The sequence below is a fragment of the Ammospiza caudacuta genome, chromosome 13 (genome assembly GCF_027887145.1).
Source record: "Ammospiza caudacuta isolate bAmmCau1 chromosome 13, bAmmCau1.pri, whole genome shotgun sequence".
Classification (NCBI taxonomy): domain Eukaryota; kingdom Metazoa; phylum Chordata; class Aves; order Passeriformes; family Passerellidae; genus Ammospiza; species Ammospiza caudacuta.
In genome coordinates, this window is record NC_080605.1 from 19,927,320 (window position 1) to 19,946,608 (window position 19,289).

General features: G+C 50.3%; 1 protein-coding gene across 1 annotated transcript; it reads right to left on the reverse strand.

Annotated features, from left to right (window-relative positions):
* Positions 1-1,443: 1,443 nt before the first annotated feature.
* LOC131563541 (dual specificity protein phosphatase 22-A-like) lies at positions 1,444-18,936 on the reverse strand. Its single transcript, XM_058813633.1, has 8 exons — positions 18,905-18,936; positions 18,710-18,785; positions 17,287-17,320; positions 16,364-16,446; positions 12,106-12,155; positions 7,607-7,681; positions 6,272-6,443; positions 1,444-1,563 (listed from the first exon to the last, which is right to left on the reverse strand). Exons 2-8 carry the CDS (start codon positions 18,728-18,730, stop codon positions 1,465-1,467), a joined length of 534 nt encoding a protein of 177 aa, XP_058669616.1. The 5' UTR covers positions 18,731-18,785; positions 18,905-18,936; the 3' UTR covers positions 1,444-1,464.
* Positions 18,937-19,289: the final 353 nt, after the last annotated feature.

Below are 19,289 nucleotides of genomic sequence, written 5' to 3' on the forward strand. Positions count from 1 at the left end.
CTCTGGAAAAGCACAATCTGAGTTTGGGATGAAAAACTGGACATGGCCACATGGTTTAGGTACCAAAAAGGCTTTTGGAGAGGCACAGAGTTAAATTGGTCCATGGGATGAGTGAATCCAACCAAGCTTTTGGTTTCTTTGGCAAGCAGGGACATTCAGAGGGGCTCAGGGAAATCCCAAACCCACTCTGGCTGCAGGGATGGAGGCAGTGGGACAGGCACTGCTGGATTTCCCCTTATCCCTGGGGCTGGCATAAGGAAAATGCCAGATAAAAGCTAAATTTGGATTTTCCTTTCCCCTTTTTCCTGGGGTTGGGGTAAGGAAAATGCCAGGTAAAAGGTAAAATTTGTATTTTCCTTTCCCCTCATCCCTGAGGTTGGGATAAAGAAAATGCCAGATAAAAGCTAAATTTGGGTTTACCTTTCCCCTCATCCCTGGGGTTGGCATAAGGAAAATGCCAGATTAAAGGTAAATTTGGGTTTTCCTTTCCCTTTATCCCTGGGGTTGGGATAAAGAAAATTCCAGATAAAAGGTAAATTTGGATTCACTTTTCCCCTTATCCCTGAGGTTGGGAAAAGGAAAATGTCAGAAAAAAGGTAAATTTGGGTTTTCCTTTCCCCTTACTCCTGGGGCTGGGATAAGGAAAGCCCCAGAGCCCAAGACCCCTGTGCCTTTGATCTAACCCCTGAAAAAAACAATTACCAACCTTTATACAAAGGATTACAAGCCACGAAAGTTTAAGTAGAATGATAGTGAATTTATCAGAGGGTGAAAAATAGATTTTTGGGATTTTTACAATGAGGGTTCGTTCAAGGGGCAAGATGGAGGAATCTGGGTATGTTCTTCTTCTTCTTGGCCTCCATCTTCTGCTCTGATGTTGGCACTTTTATATTGGTTTAGAGTAGAAGCTCACTGTCTAACATAGGTGATTGGGAAGTAATTGTAAATATTGTACACATAGTTTTTAGTATAAAAAGATAACACTGCTCCTGGGGGAGGCAGAGTGTCTCTGACAGTCTCGGCTGGACAGGAGAAAAAATTTTATAGATAAGAAACAATAAACAACCTTGAGAACAAGAACTGAAGAAAAGAAAGGAAAGAAAAGAAAAGAAAAGAAAGGAAGAAAGAAAGAAAGAAACTGCCAGGCTGGGAAAAGAGATTTTCTAACACATCTTGGGGGTCACTGTGACCAGCAGAGATCCCAAGAGCCCCCCATCCATGGAGCTGGCAGCTGCCAGGGGCTCTGTGCTCCTGTCCCCTGCTCCACCCTGCTGCTGGCAGCTTTGTGCCCTACACACCAATCCCTGCAGGCGCTTGGCAAAGGGAAAACTGAATTTTCCAAGCCCCAGGAACAGCCTGGCTGCTTTATCTGCTCATCCACCTGCTGCCACCGTCAGTGCCACCAGCGGTGCCACCTGCACGGCACGGAGGGGACAAGGTGGGAGCTGAGGAGGAGAGCCAGGATCAATCCCTGTCCCCAGGCTGCTGCCCCAGCAGGCGCTGCAGCTCCTCCTGGTCCTGGAAGGGGTTCCTGCCGTACTCCCGGCGGATCCAGGCGCGGTACTGCCGGGAAAAGAGGCACGAGAGGTTCCAGGGCGAGCTGGAAAGGTGAGAAACCCCAGAGAGAGAGAGAGAGCAGGGGGAAAGCAGCGAGCAAAGCAATTCCTGCAGCACCCCAGGCACAGCAAGCATGCAGGAAAGTCCCAATCCTATGGGAGCTCACACTCAGAACCCCACAGATGCAGTGGATGCCCCGTCCCAGCACAGCCAGCATGCAGGAGGGTCCCATCCCACAGGATGGAGGGATGAAGAAGTAAGGAAGGGACCAAGAGCAGCAGCAGGATGATGATGGGTAGGGTTAGAAAAGGAAGCCAGTGTAGATGAATCTCCCCACAGATGCAGTGGAATCCCCATCCCAGCACTCCCCACATCCCCAGCACACCCTCCATGCAGGAAGGTCCCAATCCCATGGGAGCTCACACTCAGGCTGGAGGGAAGAAGAAGGATTGAAGGGACCAAGAGCAGCAGCAGGATGATGGGTAGGGTTAGGAAAGGAAATCAGTGTGGATGGATGTCCCCACAGATGCAGTGGATGCCCCATCCCAGCACCCCCACATCCCCAGGCATGCAGGAAGGTCCCATCCCACAGGAGCTCACACTCAGGCTGGAGGGATGAAGAAGGAATGAAGGGACCAAGAGCAGCAGCAGGATGATGAGTAGGGTTAGAAAAGGGAGTCAGTGTGGATGGATGTCCCCACAGATGCAGTGGAACCCCCATCCCAGCACTAGGATGATGGGTAGGGTTAGAAAAGGAAGTCAGTGGATGGATGTCCCCACAGATGCAGTGGATGCCCCATCCCAGCACTCCCCACATCCCCAGCCCAGAGCTGGCAGCACCCTCAGCTTCCCACACTGCCTGCAGCTGGGACAGCAGCTTTATTTACTCCTCCTTGCCAAGAAGCTGCTGCTGCTCCTCATGTGCCAGAATTCCTGTAAGGAATTATTCCCAAAGCTGGTTTTTCCCCCCTCAAGCAGTTGGTCCTGACAAGGTGGGGCAGGTTTGATGTCAGAGCACCTCGGGAGGTTGTGGGGAACTTCTCACCCCACTTGTCACAGATATCTTTTCATGAAAAATCCTTTCCTTAAGGTTTTTTGCTCCTGAGAAGCTGAGAGGCCTCAGGAACGGAGTGTGGGCAATGATTATCTGCTGCTGTGGAATGCAACAGGTGCATCTGTGATTGGTCTCATGTGGTTGTTTGTAATTAATGGCCAATCGCAGTCAGCTGGTTTGGACACAGGGCCCGAGCCACAAGCCTTTGTTATCATTCTTTCCTATGCTATTCTTAGCCAGCCTTCTGATGAAACCTTTTCTTCTATTCTTTTAGTATAGTTTTAATATAATATATATCATAAAATAATAAATCAAGCCTTCTGAAACATGGAGTCAGATGCTCGTCTCTCCCCTCATCCAAAAACCCCTGTGAACAGCATCACACTCCTCCTCCTCCTCCTCCTCCTCTTCCTCTTCCTCCTCCTCCTCCCAGCCTGAAACCACAGCAGTGGGGCTGGAGCATCTTCCCCATTCCCTCCTCCCATCTGAGCTCCCTGGAGCGAAGGAAACTGAGGCACCACAGCCCCAGAGGGTCCCCAGAAGGTCCAGGATGTTCCTCACAGGTTTGAGCCAGCCAGGATTGAGGTTTCCCACCCACCAGGGCCATTCCAGGGCTGACATCACACACGAGTGGGAGTTTCAAGGAAAAGGCAGCTCTTGCTAAATCCCACAGACAGGAAAACACGTCCCAGCACCTCCACCCTCGGTTGTGCTCCAGGGAAAGGGCTGCAAAGCCACTGGCAAAGCTGTGAGGTGGCGGGGAAAGCAGCTTGGAAGGGAAAAGGAGGAGATTGCGGTGTCCAGGGTGGGTTTTGGGAGCAGGAGGAATGGCTGGGATGGAGGGAGGCCCAGCACGGCCCAGCCCAGGCCTGTGGGAAGGGCTGGGCAGAGCTGGCCCTGCCAGGGGAAGCCCTGCAGGGGATCCCCAGCACCGGGGGTGGTTTGTAATGCCCTGGAGCATCTGCCAGCCTCCTCCAGGGGCGTTTCTGGCAGTGGCGACAACAGGGCAGGGCCACATCCCCCGTGTGACAGCACCCGAGGACAGGGCTGGCCTTGGGGACAGTGTCACCGGAACTTGGCCTTGGGGACAGTGCCACAGGAACCTGGCCTTGGGGACAGTGTCACTGGCTGTCCCTGCTCCCTCCTGCCAGGACAGGAATCCCCCAAGGGCTCAGGGGAGAACAGGGACCCCCTGTTTGCCATGGGAACCCCCCCAGGGACCCCCTGTTTGCCACAGGGACCCCTTGTTTGCCATGGGAATCCCCAAAGAGCTCAGAGGGACAACAGCGACCTCCTGTTTGCCATGGGAACCCCCCCAGGGACTCAGGGGGAGCAGAGGAATTCCCTGTTTGCCACAGGGACCCCCTATTTGCCATAGGAACCCCCCCAGGGACCCCCTGTTTGCCACAGGGACCCCCTGTTTGCCTGGGGAATCCCTCCTGTAGGGCCTCAGGGGGAGCACAAGGACCCCCTGTTTGCCATGGGAACACCCCCAAAAGCTCAGGGGGACCCCCTATTTGCCATGGGAATCCCCCCAGGTATCCCCTGTTTGCCTTGGGAACCCCCCCAAGGACCCCCTGTTTGCCATGGGAACCCCCCCAAGGGGAGCACAGGGATCCCCTCTTTGCCATGGGAATACCCCAAGGGATTCCCATGGATTTAGGGGTGACGGGAGCTGTGACACCCCTTGCTCACATCATTTCCAGGGTTTCCCTTCCCTTGCAGAGCTGTCTGTGCCCCATGGGAGGTTTGGGATGGGTGAAGGAGCAGAGTCCAGAGTGGGAGGCTGGAGGCAGCCACAGAGCCAGGTGGGAGCTGTGCTTTAAAATCCTTTTATTTTGCTTTTTAAGGTCTTTCCCTCTGCTTTTTAAGGTTTTCCCCTTTGCTTTTTAAGGTTTTTCTCTCTGCTTTTTAAGGTTTTCTTTTCCTTTGCTTTTTAAGGTTTTTCTCTCTGCTTTTTAAGTTGTTTTTTTTTTCCCTTTGCTTTTTAAGGTCTTTCCCTTTGCTTTTTAAGGTTTTTTTCCTTTGCTTTTTAAGGATTTCCCCTTTGCTTTTTAAGGTCTTTCCCTTTTAAGGTCTCTCACTTTGCTTTTTAAGGTTTTTCTCTTTGCTTTTTAAGGTTTTTTCCTTTGCTTTTTAAGGTCTTTCCTTTTTAAGGTTTTTTCCCTTTGCTTTTTAAGGTTTTCCCTCTGCTTTTTAAGTTTTTTTTTTTCCTTTGTGTTTGAAGGTTTTTCCCTCTGCTTTCGAAGGCTTTCCAGGTCAAACGTGCAGCCCTGACCCCTGCACTGAGTGCTCTCCCTGGAATGCAGCTGGGCTCTGCTCCATCCTCCCTTCCGTGCTGGGACCCAGCCAGACTCAGCTCCTGCTCTCCCAAAGCCTCATTTTGGGGAGAAAATGGGAGATTTCTCCTCTCCTGCCTTCCACCTGCCCCTAGAGCAGGGCTCTTGTGGCAGAGGGCGCCCAGACATCCCAAAACTCCTCACGAGAGCCTTCCTCCCCTCCCACTCCTCCTCTCCCTGCTGCATTCCCAGCTCCTTCCTGAGCTTCCCAAGGGACAAACTGCTCTCCCATCCTTCCTGCTGCATCCCAACGCCAGAAAACAAGTTTGGGGTTTTTAAGGGCTTTTTAAAGTGCACTCACACAATACCAAGGCAATTTCTTAAAATTTCTGTTTGTTTTTGCACACAACCCCCAAATCCAGCTGGGGCAAAGAGCTGCATGCAGAGGAGCCGTGCCTGGTTGCAAACCCCTCCAAAAGCATCCAAGAGTTTCAAGTTTGGGGCTTTCAAGTTTGGGGTTTTTAAGTTTGGGGTTTTCAAGTTTGGAGTTTACCCCTCCAAAATGTACACAAAGGTTTCAAGTTTGGGGTTTTTTAGTTTGGGGTTTTTTAGTTTTAGGTTTTTAAGTTTAGGGGTTTAAAGAGCTTTTTAAAGTGCACCCACACAATACAAAGGCAATTTTTTAAAATTTCTTTTTGTTTTTGCACACAAATCCCCAAAACCTCAGGTGATAGACGACATTCCCAAATCCAGCTGGGGCAAACAGCTGCATGCAGAGGAGCCGTGCCTGGTTGCAAACCCCTCCAAAAGCACCCAAGGGTTTCAAATTTGAGGTTTTCAAGTTTGGAGAGTTTGGAGTTTACCCCTCCAAAATGTACCCAAGGGTTTCAAATTTGGGGTTTTCAAGTCTGGGGTTTGGGGTTTTTAAATTTGGGTTAAGAACTTTTTTAAGTGCACTCACACAATATCAAGGCAATTTTTAATTTGTTTTTGCACACAGCCCCCAAATCCTCAGGTGATGAATGACATCCCCAAATCCAGCTGGGGCAAAGAGCTGCATGCAGAGGAGCTGTGCCTGGTTGCAAACCCCTCCAAAGCACCCAAGGATTTCAAGTTTGGGGTTTACCCCTCCAAGATGTACTCAAGGGTTTTAAGCTTGGGGTTTTTAAGTTTGGGGTTTTCAAGTTTAGGGTTTTTCTAAAGCGCACTCACACATTATCAAGGCAATTTTGTTTTTAAAATTTCTTTTTGTTTTTGCACACAAATCCCCAAAACCTCAGGAGATAGACGACATCCCCAAATCCAACTGGGGCAAAGAGCTGCATGCAGAGGAGCCGTGCCTGGTTGCAAACCCCTCCAAAACCCCCCGAGGGTGCCTCACCTCGTGGAGCAGGGTGCTCTCGTACTCCTGCAGCTGCTGCTGGAAGCCGGGGTTGGGGCTGGCGTAGGAGCGGACGGCCCTGGTGGCAGCCAGGCAGCTCTGCCAGCCCAGCTCTGTCACTGTCATCAGGTATGCCACCAGCAGGGTGCTGCTGCGGGACACCCCGGCCAGGCTGGGCCGGGAGGAGCCCGTCAGGGAGGGGATCCCGCAGGAATCACCCCTGGGATGCAGATCCCCCTGGGATGTGGGCTGGAGGGGATGAGGAGCTCTCCTGGCACTCTCACTGCTGCTGTCACCTGCCTGTCCCCTCCTCAAGACACATTTTGGATGCTCAGGGGGTCAGTGATGTTCAACACCCAAGGACACTTTTTGGGAGCCCGTGCCTGATGCCTCAGGTTTTGGCTTTTGTATTTTTCACATTCTGTGCTGCTTTAGTGTGTGGGTCTGGGCTCACATCAGGGCACAGAGCAGGGACACAAAACAATTCCTGCTCCAGCTGGGCACCAAGGACAAATGATCCAAATCTCAGCCCAGGAGCACAAACACCGTGGGCTGGAGAGAGAAAAACAAGCAGGGTGGGACTGCAGGGGCTAAAGCTGCAATGGGACAATGAACTGCAAGGTGCAAATGGAGCAGAGCTGATCCCAGGGAGAGACCCCGGGAGCGCTCGAGCATTTTGGGGCCATTTTGGTTCATCCTGGGTTCATTTTGGGGCCATTTTGGTTCATCTTGGGTTCATTTTGGGACCATTTTGGTTCATCTTGGGTTCATTTTGGGATGATCATTTTGGTTCATCTTGGGTTCATTTTGGGACCATTTTGGGTTCATTTTGGGACCATTTTGGTTCATCTTGGGTTCATTTTGGGATGATCATTTTGGTTCATCTTGGGTTCATTTTGGGACCATTTTGGGTTCATTTTGGGACCATTTTGGTTCATCTTGGGTTCATTTTGGGATGATCATTTTGGTTCATCTTGGGTTCATTTTGGGACCATTTTGGGTTCATTTTGGGACCATTTTGGTTCATCTTGGGTTCATTTTGGGATGATCATTTTGGTTCATCTTGGGTTCATTTTGGGATGATCATTTTGGTTCATCTTGGGTTCATTTTGGGACCATTTTGGGTTCATTTTGGGACCATTTTGGTTCACCTTGGGTGCAGCCCTGGCTGGGCTCTTGTGCTGCCCAAAGTGGATCCATTGAGGAGATCCTTTCAATAAATCCCTGCTTTATTCTGTAACTCTGCCCAGCCTCTGTTCCAGCTCAGCCTTCCCAGGGCACCATCCCCAGCTCCCAGAGTCTGGCTGGGCTCTGAGGGCTCCCAGCTGCTCTCACCAGTGCACCAGGCAGCCTCCCCCTGCGAGCCGGCACTCGTGGATGAACTGGATGCTCTCCTTGAAGTGCTGCAGCCTGCAGGGGGAGAGGCAGAGGTGAGGAGGGAAGGGCTGCCTGTCCCTGCAGGCACCTTGCAAACACCAGCACTGTCACTCCCAAGGGTTTTCCGCCACCCCGGGGCCACCAGAGTGGGTGGGAGCAGCGATCCTTCCTCTGCCAGCTGAAGGTGATGCCTCAGGTTTGAGCTTTTCTGTCTTTCAGGTTCTGTGCTGCTTTAGTGGGTGGGTCTGAGCTTCATACTAGGGGATGGTGAGCTCTCTTCACAAAGTTATTAAGTTAAAAATTAGTCAAGTATTAAGTTATTAAGTTAAAAATTAGCTATTAAGTTATTAAGTTAAAAATTAGTTATTAAGTTAAAAAATAGGTATTATCTCAGTTATTAAGTTAAAAAACAGGTATTAAGCAGGTATTAAATTGTTAAGTTAAAAATTGGTTATAAGTTAAAAATTAGTTATTAAGTTATTAAGCTAAAAATTAGTTATTAAGTTAAAAAATAGTCATTAAGTTAAATGATAGTTATTAAGTATTAAGTTATCAAGTGAAAAATTAGCTATTAAGTTAAAAAACAGTTATTAAGTCGTTAAGTTAAAAAATAGTCATTAAGTTAAAAAATAGTTTTTAAGTATTAAGTTATCAAGTGAAAAATTAGCTATTAAGTTAAAAAACAGTTATTAAGTCGTTAAGTTAAAAATTAGTTATTAAGTTAAAAAATAGTTTTTAAGTATTAAGTTATCAAGTTAAAAATTAGCTATTAAGTTAAAAAACAGTTATTAAGTCGTTAAGTTAAAAATTAGTTATTAAGTTAAAAAATAGTTTTTAAGTATTAAGTTATCAAGTTAGAAATTAGCTATTAAGTTAAAAAACAGTTATTAAGTCGTTAAGTTAAAAATTAGTTAAGTTAAAAAATAGTTTTTAAGTATTAAGTTATCAAGTTAAAAATTAGTTATTAAGTTAAAAATTAGTTATTACATTAAAAATTACTTATAAAATAGCTATTAAGTTAAAATATAAATAATTTAAGTATCATTTCTTAATTAAACAGTTTATGCTTAAAAAATCTTATAGAAATAGAGAGATACAACTCCATTCTTAACTTATTAAAGCACTATAAAACTCACAATCTGTGAAATATCTGTAATATAAATAAAGTAACCTGTAATATAAATAATATAAATAAAATAATCTGTAATATAAATAAAAACCAATGAACACCTAAACCCAAACAAAAAATAACATGTCACACATTTAGCCCAACCTTAACAAAAAAACCCCTGTAATATAAATAAAAACCAATAAGCATCTAAATCGAAATAAAAAATACCATCTCACATATTTAATCCCAGCCTTCTCAAAAAAAAATAATTTAAATAAAAACCAATAAACATCTAAATTAAAAAAAAAAAATACCATGCCACACATTTAATCCCAACCTTAACAAAAAAAAGAAAACAAAAAAATTCCACTTAGAAGAGTGGATTTTGGCAGACCCCCTGCACAATGCTGGACTTCCTCCGCTGCGCGTGACGGGGCGGGCGTGAGCCCTCGCTGCCTTCCTGATTTCTCAGAAGCCAAAGCTTGACCTCCCGCAGTCATTCCCACTGCCAAGGGAGCTGCTGTCCCTCTGGGAGCCCTCCAGGAGCTCCTCCATCCCTGCTGGCCCATGGGGAGGGTGTTTGTTCTTCACCCTGCCCTGCAGTGCCCGGCTCGGTGCTGTCTGAGCAGCCAAAATGAATTTATTCAGGAATTGCAGGGGGGTTCTGCTCCCCAGGAACAGGAGGGGAGGTGAGGGAGGGTCTGACATTGTGAGCAGCTAAAAATACTGAGCCTCTCATTCCTGGAAGGAGATGTCAGGCCAAGGATGATCCAGCAAATGGAGCATCACCATCTGGGAGGGTTTTCCCTGCCCAAAGTGATGCCTCACAGTTAAACTTTTCTGTTTTTCCCATTCTGTGCTGCTTTAGTGTGTGGGTCTGGGCTCACATCAGGGGATGCTGAGCTCTGTGCACAGAGCAGGGACACAAAACAATTCCTGCTCCAGCTGGACACCAAGGACAAATGATCCAAATCTCAGCCCCAGAGCACAAACACCGTGGGCTGGAGAGAGAAAAACAAGCAGGGTGGGACTGCAGGGGCTAAAGCTGCAATGGGACAATGAACTGCAAGGTGCAAATGGAGCAGAGCTGATCCCAGGGAGAGACCCCGGGAGCGCTCGAGCATTTTGGGGCCATTTTGGTTCATCCTGGGTTCATTTTGGGGCCATTTTGGTTCATCTTGGGTTTATTTTAGGACCATTTTGGTTCATCTTGGGTTCATTTTGGGACCAGTTTGATTCACCGTGGGTTCATTTTAGGACCATTTTGGTTCATCTTGGGTTCATTTTGGGACCATTTTGGTTCATCTTGGGCTCATTTTTGGACCAGTTTGGTTCACCTTGGGTTCATTTTGGGGCCATTTTGGTTCACCTTGGGTTCATTTTGGATTCATTTTGGTTCATCTTGGGCTCATTTTGGGGCCATTTTGGTTCATCTTAGGTTCATTTTGGGGCCATTTTGGTTCATCTTGGGTTCATTTTGGGGCCATTTTGGTTCATCTTGGGTTCATTTTGGGGCCATTTTGGTTCATCTTGGGTTCATTTTAGGACCATTTTGGTTCATCTTGGGTTCATTTTGGGACCAGTTTGATTCACCGTGGGTTCATTTTGGGTTCATTTTGGTTCATCTTGGGCTCATTTTGGGGCCATTTTGGTTCATCCTGGGTTCATTTTGGGGCCATTTTGGTTCATCTTGGCTTCATTTTAGGACCATTTTGGTTCATCTTGGGTTCATTTTGGGACCATTTTGGTTCATCTTGGGCTCATTTTTGGACCAGTTTGGTTCACCTTGGGTTCATTTTGGGACCATTTTGGTTCACCTTGGGTTCATTTTGGGTTCATTTTGGTTCATCTTGGGCTCATTTTGGGGCCATTTTGGTTCATCTTGGGTTCATTTTGGGGCCATTTTGGTTCACCTTGGGTTCATTTTGGGGCCATTTTGGTTCATCTTGGGTTCTTTTTGGGACCATTTTGGTTCATTTTGGGTGCAGCTCTGGCTGGGCTCTTGTGCTGCCCAGGGTGGATCCATTGAGGAGATCCTTTCAATAAATCCCTGCTTTATTCTGTAGCTCTGTCCAGCCTCTGTTCCAGCTCAGCCTTCCCAGGGCATCAAAATCTCATCCCAGGGGATTTCCCTGCTTGTCCTGCTGCTCTTCACAGAGCACACAACATCCCCCAGGGCCTGCAGGTGCTGCCCATTGAGCTCCAAACTCTACAGATCCCAGTGCTCCCCTCCAGCCCCTTGGCAGGACCAGCAGGGACTTTCTCTGCTTGCAAGGACACCATGCTCATGCCTCCATCCCTGTCCCATATCCCAAAGGATTTATCCCCTCCATCCATCCTCACCTCCACGGGTGTTTTTCCCACAGGGAAAGCTCTGCCTGTGCTTTTCCAAGCGTGGGATCAGGCAGTGGAATTAGTGCTGAGCCCCCCAATCACACTAAGCAGCACACAAAGTTCACCAGGATTGTGAAATCCAAGGCATAAACTGACAAGCAGAAAATAGTTTCTTGAATAACTCTTCCTTCCTGCAGGCAGCCTTATCTTCTTTTTTTTTTTTTTTTTCCCCTTTTTTTAAAATATTTTTTTTCCCTTTCGTAGACACGCCACGAGCGCAAAGAAATGAGCGAAGGGGGAAAAAATAACAACCAAAAACTCCCAGTTCTTGCTGAGGCAGGGTTTTCTTGTAAAGCTTCTCTTTCCGCTCAGCCAGAGCATGAGCAAGCAAGATTCCACCACCCCCAGGCACGGCTGCTGCCAAGGATGCTGGAAAAAACAGCACCTCCCTTGGAATTTAAGTTTTGATGCTGTTTAGGGTTTGATTGGAGGGAAAATCCCCTGGATTTGCCAATTTGCTGGTGCAAATTGATGATTTATTGGTGGAAATTGATGATTTATTAGTGCTCATCACCCAAAGCAGCAGCATCCCAAAAAATCCTGGGAATTCATCCCAGCTCTTCTCAGCAGCTTCATCTCCCAAGCAGCATTCCAAGAGTTATGAGCATGGGTCATTGCTTTAAATGGCAAAAATAATTTATATTTTAATAAATTTCTCTTAAAAAAAATGCCCTGAGTACTGACACAAATCATCTTTCTAACACTCCAGCTTTCAATCCTGCCCAGTGGAATAGCTCTGAAACTTGACAAAAAAATCACATTTCCTGACTGCAAGCACACATTAAAAATGGATTTTAAGCCCTAAAATGTTATTTACCACACAAAAATGAACCCCAGCTTCTGAGAAGCTCGGGGATTATGAGAAATTTCACAGCATGAATGGACTAAACCTTCATCCTGCACAACCTGAGCTTTTATTGACCAACAGGAAAAAGGATGAGAAATTACTTACAGGTTTTGACTGGATGAATCCGAGGCTGGGATACACAGATAGGTCATGTCCTGCAATACAAAATAAAACAGTCATGAAACACCTCCAAGAATCACAAAATCCTCCATTCCTCTCTCTTTTTTTTCCTTCCTCAGTTGACCTTGAGGGGAGATAAAGCTGAAAACCACTTTGGGGTTTGCTCCACTGCAATGGATGAGTGCATCCATCCCACCCCACTGATTTCCTCTCAATCCCACAGCACAGGCCAGGCGGGGGGACAACTCAGATATTCAGGAGCCCCCCAAAACGGAGCCAGGGAGCCCCAAACTCCACCAGGAAGACGTGCACTGACAAAGCCACTCTCATCAATGAGTTATTTCCTCCCTGTCCTTTTAATACCCCGTAAATCATCTGCTGCCTGCTGGCCTGGGTCAGATTACTTTCCTCCCCTTAAAACATCGCTTCCTCGATCCTCCCTGCTTGGGGCTAAATTTAGATCCTTTTCATCTGGGGGTTGGGGTGGCTTTTTAAATCCTTTCTTAGCGAAATATAGGGGGAAATCCTGCAGCCAGAGCGCCAGGGATTGCCCCATCTCCATCAGCTTCACCTGGACCACCCTCCTGCCCAGGAGGCTGAAAATTTGGATTATTTAAGGAAGGAGGGGGCAGAGCAGGAATGGGCACAGGGGTAATTCTGTGCTGGGGTGACCCACAGGATTTCCACCCACAGCTCCACGCCTGGTGCATCCCAACGTGTCCCCAGGCTGGGAAGAGGCACCAAATCCATAGTGGAGAAGCCAAAAGGATTTTGACCCACCCCAAAACTCAACCCGCAGCCCTAGGCCAGGATGAACCCCAGGGCTGCTCCTGGGGCTGGGTGTCCCTGTCCCTGTCCCCATCCCTGTCCCCGTCCCCATCCCCATCCCACCATGGTAGCAGCGCTGGGGTTTGCGGTCACCGCTGGGGCCGTGATTGACACATTGCAAAACCCCCCCGGGCCTTCCGCTTCCCCTCCGCGGGCTCTGCTCCGTGGTGTAAGCGCTGTGTGCGCTCTGCTCCGTGGTGTAAGCGCTGTGTGCGCTCTGCTCCGTGGTGTAAGCGCTGTGTGCACTCTGCTCCGTGGTGTAAGCACTGTGTGCACTCTGCTCCGTGGTGTAAGCGCTGTGTGCACTCTGCTCCATGGTGTAAGCATTCTGAGCGCTCTGCTCCATGGTGTAAGCGCTGTGTGCACTCTGCTCCATGGTGTAAGCGCTGTGTGCGCTCTGCTCCATGGTGTAAGCATTCTGAGCGCTCTGCTCCATGGTGTAAGCGCTGTGTGCACTCTGCTCCGTGGTGTAAGCGCTGTGTGCGCTCTGCTCCGTGGTGTAAGCATTCTGAGCGCTCTGCTCCGTGGTGTAAGCACTGTGTGCACTCTGCTCCGTGGTGTAAGCGCTGTGTGTGCTCTGCTCCGTGGTGTAAGGGCTGCGGGCTCTTTGTTCCATGGTGTAAGCATTCTGAGTGCTTTGCTTTGTGGTGTAAGGGCTGCATGCACTTTGCTCCATTATGTAAGAGCTGCGAGCGCTTTGTTCCCCACTGTAAGCATTCTGAGTGCTTTGCTCCCTGGTGTAAGCGTTCTGAGTGATTTGCTCCATGGTGTAAGGGCTGTGTGCGCTTTGCTCCATGGTGTAAGCACTCTGAGCACTTGGCTCCATGGTGTAAGGGCTGCGTGCGCTCTGCTCCGTGGTGTAAGGGCTGCGTGCGCTCTGCTCCATGGTGTAAGTGCTGTGTGCACTTTGTTCCCCATTGTAAGCATTCTGAGAGCTTTGCTCCGTGGTGTAAGGGCTGCATGTGCTTTGCTCCCTGGTGTAAGCACCCTGTGCTTTGCTCCATGGTGTAAGCGCTGTGTGCGCTCTGCTCCGTGGTGTAAGGGCTGTGTGCGCTTTGCTCCATGGGATAAGCACTCTGTATGCTTTGCTTCGTTGTGTAAGGGCTGCGTGCTGTTTGCTCCCTGGTGTAAACATTCTGAGCACTTTGCTCCATGGTGTAAGTGCTGTGTGCGCTTTGCTCCATGGTGTAAGGGCTGCGTGTGCTCTGCTCCGTGGTGTAAGTGCTCCATGCACTTTGCTCCATAGTGTAAGCATTCTGAGCGCTTTGCTCCATGGTTTAAGTGCTCTGAGTGCTTTGCTCCGTGGTGTAAGCGCTCCAAGCACTTTGCTCCATGGTGTAAGTGCTGCGTGCGCTTTGCTCCATGGGGTAAGCACTCTGTACGCTTTGCTCCGTGGTGTAAGTGCTCTGAGCGCTTTGCTCTGTGTTGTAAGCACCCCATGCACTTTGCTCTCCGTTGTAAGCTCTCCGTGTGCTTTGCTCCGTGGTGTAAGTGCTTTGTGTGCTTTGCTCCATAGTGTAAGTGCTCCAAGCGCTTTGCTCTCTGTTGTAAGCGCTCTGTGTGCTTTTCTCCCCGTCTGGCCCAGCCCCACGCTCACCAGCCCCAGGCCCGGTCCGTTTGTCCTTCCCCGGGCTCTGTCCCACTCCCAGTAGTCAAGGCCTCAGCAGGAGAAAGGGCCCGGGTTTTGCTGGGGATCCCAAAAGGATGAGGGGTCCTGGTGGTCCCGTTCCCTTTCTGCAGCACCCCAACACTGGGGTGAAGCACCCCCAGCACCAGGAGGATGTGGAGCTGCTGGAGAGAGCCAGGGAGCTGCTCCAAAAGCTGGGAAAAATCTGCTCTGGAGACAGGCTGGGACACCTGGGGGGGCTCACCTGGAGAGGAGAAGCTCCAGGGAGAGCTCAGAGCCCCTAAAGGGGCTCCAGGAGAGCTGGAGAGGGACTGGGGACAGGGATGGAGGGACAGGACACAGGGAATGGCTCCCACTGCCACAGGGCAGGCATGGATGGGATATTGGGAATAGGAATTGTTCCCTGGCAGGGTGGGGAGGTGCCCAGAGCAGCTGTGGCTGCCCCTGGATCCCTGGCAGTGCCCAAGGCCAGGCTGGGCATTGGAGCTGCAGCAACCTGGGATGGTGCAAGGTGTCCCTGTCCCCCAGCAGGTCCCCAGCACCCCATGGCCGTGCCCCTCACTGCTCTGGGAGCCGAACCTGCAGCTGCTCCTCACACTTGGAACCATCGGGGCAGGATTTGTGCAGGAGAGACCCGTCCCACCGCTCTGCCACCAGCCCAGCTCCCTCCTGCCTCAGTTTCCCCAGCCAGCATCCCGCAGCGAGCCCGGAGGAGCGGGGACACCGAGTAGGGGACAACGGGCAAGGACACGGAGCCGGGGACACGGGGCGGGGGACACCGAGTAGGGACACAGAGCGGGGACTCCGAGCAGGGCACACCGGGCAGGGCACACCGGGCAGGGCACACCGATGCCAGCTCCGGCTGCGGTCCCGCCGTGTCCCCTCCCAGCCGGGGCTCCATTCGCGGGGCGCCGCCGCCCTCTCGTGGGGACCCGAGGGGCACCGGGCACCCTCCGGGCACGGCCCCGCAGCGCTGCGGGTGCTGCCTGGCCCCAAAACCACCCAAACACCCCAGTGCGCCCCAAAAACCACACTGCCCCCCCAAAAACCACCCAAGAATCCCGGTGTCCCCCAAAAACCACACAAACACCCCACTGCCCCCCAAAAACCACTCAAACACCCTGCTGCACTCCAGAGAACCACCCAAACACTCCACTGCCCCCCAAAAAACACCCAAACACCCCATAGAACCCCACTGCCCCCCAAAAACCACTCAAACACCCTGCTGCACTCCAGAGAACCACCCAAACACTCCACTGCCCCCCAAAAAACACCCAAACACCCCATAGAACCCCACTGCCCCCCAAAAACCACTCAAACACCCTGCTGCACTCCAGAGAACCACCCAAACACTCCACTGCCCCCCAAAAAACACCCAAACACCCTGCTGCCCCCCAAAAACCCCGCTGCCCCCCAAGCACCCCGCTGCACCCCAAAAACCACCCAAGGACCCTGCTGCCCCCCAAAAACCCCACTGCCCCCCAAAATCCACCCAAACACCCCCCTGCCCCCTCCCCACATCCATCACTGAGCCCCTTTGGGCAGCATCGCCTGGTGCCAATTGGCGCAAATTGTAAACCAGTATAAATTGGTGTAAATCTGTGTAAATCAGTACAAATTGGTGTAAATCAGTGTAAACCAGTATAAATTGGTGCAACTCCATGTAAATCGGTGTAAATTGGTTTAAATCGGTGCAAACCCAGCGTTTCTTCTCCCCAGGCCAGGAGGAGCCCCCGGGTGTCCCTTCCCAGCTCCTGCTGCCCCGGGTGTCCCCAGCCAGGCTCTCACCTCCAGCACGGGCTTGGCGCCGCTGTGGACGGACAGGATGTGGGTCACCCCCTTGCTCTGCAGGTTCTCGTGGTCCTCTGAGTCTGGAAACGGGAGCCACGTGGGAATTACCTGCCCTGCTGGGACCCCTGATCCCCGTTCCAGCCCTGCCCCTCATCCCACATGCTGCAGGGAGGAGGTTGGATACCCCTGGGATGCACTGGGTGCTCAGCAGGTTCCTAAAGCCGTCCCTAAAATCAGAAATCACCCTGAGAACTCAGACAAGGCTGTTGTGTCCTTGCTGTTGAGGAGGTTTCAGATATGCCATGAATTTCCTGGGGTTCCAACATGGTTGGTGAGCACAGCTGTCACAGGTATGTTTTATGAAAAACCCCTTCCTTAGGATTTTTTCCTCCTGAGAAGCTGAGAGGCCTCAGGAACAAAATGTAAACAATGGTTATCTGCTGCTGTGGAATGCAACAGGTGCATCTGTGGTGATTAGTCTATGTTAGATGTTTGTAATTAATGGCCAATCACAGTCAGCTGGCACAGACACAGAGCCTGAGCCACAAACCTTTGTTATCATTCTTTCTTTTTCTATTCTTAGCCAGCCTTCTAATGAAACCTCTTCTTCTATTCTTTTAGTATAGTTTTAATGTAATATATATCATAAAATAATAAATCAATCCTTCTGAAACATGGAGTCAGATCCTCATCTCTTCCCTCAACATGTGAGCACCATCACACACAGCTCCCAGGGGACAGATCCCTTTCCTGGGCTGGACTGGCATCACTGGAAATTGGGATGAGGATTTGGGGCAGCTCTGGAAGATGCTGAGGTTCCCAGTTGGGAGCACATGGAGTTGCCAAGGAGAGGAATCCTCCAGCCCTGCCAGCTGCCCAAGGACCCCACAGCACCAGGGAGGGGCAGGGAATTCACTCACCACGAATATTCCCCAGGTAGAGGCCGGTGACAATCTGGGAGGTGACAAAAAGGAGAGAGAGAATTCAGACGGCACCAGGAACGTGGTACATCTGATGTGGTGGGCATGATCTCCAGCAGGTTCCAGGATGGACACCTGGCACCAAACTGCCCAGGCCATGCCAAACCAAGCACCCAAATCCATGGATCATCCCCATAAATGAGCAGGAAAGGCTGAGCCCAAACCCCTCAGGAGAGCAGAGCTCAGGAACAACTCAGCACAAGCATGGGAGGAGTTTGGATGTGATCCTGTGGAGCTCCAAAGGTTGTGTCTGCCAGCTGGGGATGGATGGATGCTATTTATAGCAGGATTTCTATTTATTGCAGTTTAAGAGATGTCAAGGCTGCAGATTTGGTCTCCAACTCGCTGCTGCAGGGTTATGAAGGAGAAAAGGGACAGCTGAGAGTGTTTAAGGGGTGTGAGAACCTGCCAGAGCATTTCCAGAGGCACAGAAAAACAGAGCTGTTATCAGCTGGACTTGCTGGTGCCCATCTAGTCAAAGAACCCTGGTTTGAGGAGCTTTAGGGTTTTCAGCAGCACTGGGTCACATCCAGCTGAACCCCAGCCCATTGCTGGGTGCAAACACCTGGATTCAGCACAGCACAAACTGTGAAGGGGAATGCAGAGCCCTGCATGTCATGGGAATCCAAAATTGGATCCTACAGAAGGGTCTGCACCAATCCAGCCCTTGACAACAACAGCGTGGGCTCCCCAAAGGGTTTGGTGGCACTGGGGGCTGTGAAAGGCACTTTGGGGGCTGTGAAAGGTACTTTGGGGGCTGTGAAAGGCACTTTGGGGGCTGTGAAAGGCACTTTGGGGGCTGTAAAAGGCACTTTGCCTGTCAGGCTGAGTTCACAGGGGGTGAATCCCCAGTGTTAAACCACATCAGAGCCATGCAGAGGGAGTTTGCCCCGATCTGATCTCCCTGTTGTTGTCCCAGAGTCTAATTTTAAACTGGAGGACTCACATTCCAAGTGGTTATTTAAGGACAGCGACAGAAATTGATCCCCTCCTCCAGCCCTGGAGGAAAAAGCAGCATTGAAACCACACTTCCCCCATTGCTGGAGCACACCCCGAGGGTGGGAAGGGGGGATTTTCCCTGTTATCCCTGGGGATGAAAATACCAAGGTTTTACCACACCAGGGATGACATTTAATGCCAGCTGTCACTTTTCTGCCACCTGCACACACTGAGGTTTCACCCTGGGTATAAAGCTCAGATTTAAATCCCTGTTTGTTTTCCTAATTCTCTTGAAGCGCTTGGAACTCCAAAGGGCTGTGGGAAAGGGGAGGGTGCAGACAGCTGTATTTAGGGACCTGGGAAGGGCATCCATGGGCTGCAGAAGGAGAGAACGTGCTGGCCACCATCCCACTGTCCCCTGTACCTTGCTCATTCCAGTCCCCATGGGTTTTCTCTCCCCAGGATCAGGATTTGGGTGGTTTCTCAGTCTCCAAGGCTACCTGCAAACAAACACCCCAAATTCCCAGTGAGGATGATGAGGTCTGACCCCCTCCCAGGGCAGGAGGAAGGGGAACACACCAGGAGGGGAGCAAGCAGAGCCCTGGCACACTCAGCTCACCTGAGGCTGCTCCAGCACGTCCTGCTGCCGCTCTGGAGGGAAGGGAGCAGAGAGTGGCTGGGGCCCAAAAGGGAGGATGAAATAAAGATCTGGGATCATGGCAAGGCTCAGGTTTCTCTCCTGGCCTCCCTGGGTTCCACAGCTTTTTGGGAAGGACAGACCCAGGAGGAACAACTGCCTTAACCCAGCAGCACTGAAATTCCAGTATTTGCTCCAAAATAAATCATTTTTCCAGGCACAAACCCCATTTGCTCCAAAATAAATCAATTCTACAGGCACAAAACCCTGGCAGCTCCATGTCACTCACCCAGGTCAGTACCACAGCAGGAGCTGTGCAAAAAGCAGGGAAAAAAGCAGAATTCCAGCCATCACCAGCCTGGAATTG

What these genes read in the sequence shown, in the direction of transcription:
- LOC131563541 (XM_058813633.1), bottom strand. Translation starts at nt 18,730, where the DNA reads ATGGGGACTGGAATGAGCAAG. An exon ending in CTACCTGGGGAATATTCGTG is followed by an intron (nt 16,447 to 17,286) that starts GTGAGTGAATTC and finishes TCCCGTTTCCAG; the next exon opens with ACTCAGAGGACCACGAGAAC. An exon ending in GGAGGCTGCCTGGTGCACTG is followed by an intron (nt 6,444 to 7,606) that starts GTGAGAGCAGCT and finishes CTCCCGGCCCAG; the next exon opens with CCTGGCCGGGGTGTCCCGCA.